Source organism: Euphorbia lathyris, chromosome 8 (genome assembly GCF_963576675.1).
Source record: "Euphorbia lathyris chromosome 8, ddEupLath1.1, whole genome shotgun sequence".
Lineage (NCBI taxonomy): Eukaryota > Viridiplantae > Streptophyta > Magnoliopsida > Malpighiales > Euphorbiaceae > Euphorbia > Euphorbia lathyris.
In genome coordinates, this window is record NC_088917.1 from 86,124,485 (window position 1) to 86,129,567 (window position 5,083).

At 45.7% G+C, this 5,083-nt stretch overlaps 2 protein-coding genes across 2 annotated transcripts; both read right to left on the reverse strand.

Annotated features, from left to right (window-relative positions):
• Positions 1-1,973: 1,973 nt before the first annotated feature.
• On the reverse strand, positions 1,974-3,660 carry LOC136203090 (uncharacterized). The gene is made up of 3 exons (XM_065994143.1): positions 3,526-3,660; positions 3,276-3,458; positions 1,974-3,191 (listed from the first exon to the last, which is right to left on the reverse strand). The coding sequence occupies exons 1-3, from the start codon at positions 3,571-3,573 to the stop codon at positions 2,532-2,534; spliced, it is 891 nt and encodes a 296-aa protein (XP_065850215.1). The 5' UTR covers positions 3,574-3,660; the 3' UTR covers positions 1,974-2,531.
• On the reverse strand, positions 3,591-4,800 carry LOC136203089 (uncharacterized). Its single transcript, XM_065994142.1, has 2 exons — positions 3,807-4,800; positions 3,591-3,722 (listed from the first exon to the last, which is right to left on the reverse strand). The coding sequence occupies exons 1-2, from the start codon at positions 4,798-4,800 to the stop codon at positions 3,661-3,663; spliced, it is 1,056 nt and encodes a 351-aa protein (XP_065850214.1). The 3' UTR covers positions 3,591-3,660.
• Positions 4,801-5,083: the final 283 nt, after the last annotated feature.

A 5,083-nucleotide genomic window follows, 5' to 3' on the forward strand; every position in this document is an offset into this window, starting at 1 on the left:
TGGAATGGGCAATCCGCCTTGGCGAATTCGATGTGAGATATGAAAGCAGGTCAGCTTTAAAGAGTCAGGTCTTGGCGGACTTTGTGAATGAATTCACTGATGAAGGGATAGATCATCCCAAGCCTCCGATAGAGGAATGGACAATGTACACCGATGGTGCCTCCTCAGCGGATGGAGCTGGGGTAGGCATTGTGATCAAAGGTCCCCAATACATAAAATTACGGTATGCAGCAAAATTAAATTTCCATGCAACTAATAATGCTGCTGAATATGAAGCTCTGATATTGGGATTACGCCTACTCAAAGAAATCACTCCTGAGCGGATTGTGATCTATAGTGATTCTAAGCTAATAGTCAACCAAGTAATCAAGAATTACGAGGTGAAAGACGAGGTTCTAGCCAAATACGTAGCAGAGGTCAAAAAATTATTGGATCACCTTGAGGCTAAAGAAACCAAATGGGAGCTGATTCACGTACCAAGGGAGTCCAACACAGAGGCGGATCATTTGGCCAAAATGGCCTCTTGTGAGGAGAACTAGACAGATCCAGATTGTCCCTTCGAAGTTAAAATAGCTCCAGCCTTCGCCTCAGAGGAAGTATCCCTACTCACGACGGTAGAAGATGATTGGAGATCAGTCATCTGCCAATATCTGCTAAGTGGACCTTCACCCGAGGATAAAGAAGAGGCACGGCGGATAGTTAGGAGATCGGCTTATTTCTCACGGATCAATGACGGCCTTTACAGAAAATCTTTTAGCCACCCCTGGTTGAAGTGCATTCTATCGGAGGAGGGACAACAAATCCTCAAGGAGCTACATGAGGGATCATGTGGAGCTCATGAAGCATCCGCCACCATCTTGAAGAAATCCAGGTTAGCGGGTTTCTACTGGCCCACGGCCGAATTGGATGCCCAAAAATTGGTAGAATCTTGTCATAGTTGCCAGGTTCATGCGAATGAATCACATACTACCAAACATCTCCAGAGGCCCATCATAGAAGGACGGCCATTCGCCCTCTGGGGAATAGACATTGTTGGCCCATTTCCTCTGACTCGCCGACAGAGGAGGTACGTGGTAGTGGCAGTGGATCATTTCACCAAGTGGGTAGAAGCCGAAGCGGTCTCCTCCATCACTGCAGAACGAATGGTGGAATTTGTCAAAGACAACATCGTGGGAAGATACGGTGTTCCGCATACTATCATCACCGATAATGGAACACAGTTCAACTGTAGCGAATTCAAAACTTTCTGTGGAGGGTTGGGCATCCTGAACAGATTTGCCTCCGTTTATTATCCCCAATCCAACGGGATGACCGAAGTCACAAATCGGACGATCGTAAAAGGGATAAAAAAAAGATTGGGAGAGCATGATAAAAAGTGGGCGGATCAGCTGACAAGCGTTTTATGGGCTTATCGCACCACTCCTAGGACGGCCACAAGAGAAACACCGTTCGCCCTATCTCATGGGGTGGAGGCTATGATCCCGGTTGAAATACAGGTCCCAAGTGATAGAGTGGCCTTTTATTGCGAAGAGGACAACGACAAAAGACTAAGGGAAGGTCTGGATCAAGTGGGCGACCGAAGAGATCAAGCCTATGTACGTATGGCAGCGTACAAACAGCGGATCGCCGCTTACCATGATAAGAATGCTAAGCTTGTGGATCTGAATGTGGGTGACCTTGTGCTCCGAAAGGCCGACAAAATCCAATCTCGAGAAGGCAAGGGCAAGCTAGGGCTCAACTGGACGGGTCCATATCAGATAGTGGAGAAGATTGGATTCGCCACATTTAAAATTCAGGACATGGAGGGCAACACATTACCGCGCATATGGAACCTCCAAAATCTCCGCAAATATTTTGTCAGAAAATAAGGTTTATACACGGTCTTGAGTACTCTTTTTCCTTTAGTAAGCTTTTTCCCATGTGGTTTTTCTTACTAAAGGTTTTAACGAGGCTCACTTATAAGACCTGCTTACTGTAATAAAGCATTTCTCCCATTAATAAACATCATTTGTTCTATTATCTGTGTTCTTTTTAAAAGTTTATTGCAGCAATATAAATATTCCAGTCTTAAAAAGAAGGGGGGCATCCGACGCTCTCCATTAATAAAGTATCGCTATCTCATAGCAACTTTTTCTCCATGGACATAAGAGAATCTATCTTACGGGCGGATCCATCTCTGGGAAGATCCCAATCTCCGATAGAGTTAAAACGATCCTTGGACGCAAGGTCTTTACACTCTCTTACATATCCTTCCCAAAAAAGGATTCACAAGTCCTACGGGCGGATCACTTCACCTCAAAGACAGGTAGCAAATTGATCCCCTAGGCAGCTTTACTTCCATCAACGGAATAGAACAGCTTCTAACCTTCACAAAGGTCCATACTATGGGGTACGGCTGGCCACCTACTCCAAAATAAATCCTAGATGCCTATATATTTACTTACGCAAACGTAATAGTAAAATAAATAGCTTCCATAAAGGATTAAAACAAATTGTACTTAACGATTTTTTACAAATCACAAGTAAAACAACTAAGTGATAATAGGAGCATCCTCCTTCACATTATCCTCGCTTGCGGCACTTGCCTGGAAAGCCTCCTTCTCCACAGCCTCAGATATGCCAACCAAAGGTACCTCCTTTTTCACGGAGGATGTGGGACCAAGAGGAAGAATGGTATCAATGACCGATTCTTCACCCGCCTTGGGGGGCACTTCCTCAAGCTCCACTACGGGGATAGTAGCGGAAGGTTTGCTTTCTTCCATAGGTCCCTTCATCCATCTCCGAACATATTCGCGAATGTATTCCTTGGCGTCCGCCATCTTGTCATATTTGGCTAGGTCTTCTGGTTCGGGGACGACGAACTGAGGATCTGTGAAATCGATCTCGGGATGCGCCAGAGAGAAGTACGCCATGAGCAGTTCGCCATAGTAGAAGGCTTGCTCACCCGCCATATATTCAGCTTCGCCTACAGCGTCCTCATGATTCTTGGCGTCTGTCGCGATCTTCTCCTTCAGCTTCCCAATCTCCGCATCTCTGAGGACTAAGGCGGCAGTGGCAGAGGCAAGGTTCGCATTAACAGAAGCAATGTGCGCATTGTCATCCGCTACATCTTTTTCTAGCTTTTCAATGGTTGCCTTGTCCGCCACATTTTGAAGGAGCTCGGCCCCTATAGCACGTATGTGAGTATACATCTGGCAAAAACAAACAACCTCATTAAGAGGAAAGAGCAAAGGAGCAACTTTTTCATAAAAAGAAATCCTTTCTAGGGGACTCACCATAAGGAGCTCTGTTTTCCCCTTTTGCGCATGAATGGAACCAGGAATTTGATTCTGACTCCTTTGCACTTCGCCCACTTGACCAAGGGCTTCATCCAGGTCATTTATGATGGACTCATTCTCAAAAGATCCTTGAGCGCCATACTTGGCGGACCAGTATCCGCCTATATCAGGCTTCGCCATCTGCACCAACATTCAAGGATCAAAACTTAAAACTTGATGAAACAGGTAAAAATAAAAGGCAACTTACATGTTCTATCTCTCCCATGGGCCTGGCGGACCTCATGGCATCCGCCATAAGCTTAGAGCCTCCCGGGGCGATAGGCTTCCTCCTTTTTAGTGGAGGCTCGACCACTGTTCCCGCAGGGCGTTTTCCAGTCTCTGGTTAAGGATTCGCCGCTTGATCTTTCCTGCGTGCTTCAGCCTCTAAAAACTTCCTACGCTTCTCTGCAATAGCGTGATTGGCCTTAGATAAACCCCTGCCAAGAAAAACATTGAAGTAATCAAAGTTCAAGAAGGAATAAAAGTTACCTTGGTCAAATTGCGTAATCTTGGAGTAAATGAATTGATCCCCCTCTCGGCGAATCAACGGAATATCGCTCATCATGAAGGCTAAAGCGTCTGCGTATGTCCATGCATCCACCTTGATCTTCTTCATGAGCTCCGCCACCACTTCATCACTATCGGTCAATATTCGCATATCGTCCGCCATGTGTAAAGGTTTGGGATTCCAAAACGAGGGAAAACCTAGAGATTCGCCCTCCTTTATCTTCACGTAGAAGAATTTCTCATCCCAGCAATGGACATTTGACATTTTGTCACTAAATGGCGAATATGCCCCGAATTTGGCGAAAGTGAGATAGGATTCGGACTTCCGTTGCGAGGGTTTATGGAAAGCTCTAAAAACACGACCCGTATATACCACTCCTAAATTTGAGGCGAGGTAGCAGTCTAAAGCAATATCCAACCAACCGTTAGGATGTAGTTGGCTGGCTGTAATATCAAAGTAAGAGAGGATGTCCGCCATCATCTTTGGAAGAGGAAGTCGGAAACCCCTCTCCACGTGACTATAATACACGGTGAGAAAACCTCTAGGCGGACAGGAAGGTCGTTGATGGGCTGCGGCTAACTGAGTCTCATAATTATTGATCCAAGGATAGCGATTCGCCAAATCCGCTAGATCCACCGCACTCATACGAGACGGAGTAGACTCCGCTCGAAGATTCTTTTTCCTAGGCGGGATGGAAGAAGAGGCCATTGTCCCCGGAAAACACCTAGCCTTAATGGCCAGAGCAGTACCGGAGACAGAAGTAAAAAGAGCTGGATGTCCGGTGGAACGAGTTGAGTATCGATTACACGCCGAGTCACTAAACCCAGCTAAATCAGAGTTAATCGTGTCCTCGGAGGAAGAAGAGTTCTCCGATGATGAAGTGGTCCAACTAAAATCGACTTCTATTTCGGGAGAAGAGGTCAAATTAAAAAGTTCCGAAGTTGATCTAGAAGATGAAGACGAACTTCTAAACATTCAGAGAAAAGTTAAACGAAAGAAGATGAACTTACATGTGAAATCGGGAGCTTGGTGCGAAACTCTGAAAAATTCCCAGAAAAAGCTTCGAGCAATGAAGAAATGAAGGAATGAGAAAGTGAAGAAGAAAGAGAAAGCGAAAAGGGAAGAAGGAAGTTTTCTCCTTCCTGGGACAGTGCGTCCACTACACGTGTCATCCATCCACTGGCATTGAACAGTGTGCTCATTAATGCAGATGTTTATGACGGCGCGCGGAAGCTCAAAAGCCCTAAAGGACTTTAAA

Excerpts from the sequence above, each read along its gene's own strand:
- LOC136203090 (XM_065994143.1), bottom strand. The coding sequence starts at position 3,573 with ATGGCGGATGCCATGAGGTCCGCCAGGCCCATGGGAGAGATAGAACAT. Across the intron at positions 3,459-3,525 it reads CCATGGGAGAGATAGAACAT|ATGGCGAAGCCTGATATAGG; the intron begins GTAAGTTGCCTT and ends ATGTTGGTGCAG. Across the intron at positions 3,192-3,275 it reads GGAAAACAGAGCTCCTTATG|ATGTATACTCACATACGTGC; the intron begins GTGAGTCCCCTA and ends TGTTTTTGCCAG.
- LOC136203089 (XM_065994142.1), bottom strand. The coding sequence starts at position 4,800 with ATGTTTAGAAGTTCGTCTTCATCTTCTAGATCAACTTCGGAACTTTTT. Across the intron at positions 3,723-3,806 it reads GATTACGCAATTTGACCAAG|AGAAGCGTAGGAAGTTTTTA; the intron begins GTAACTTTTATT and ends ACGCTATTGCAG.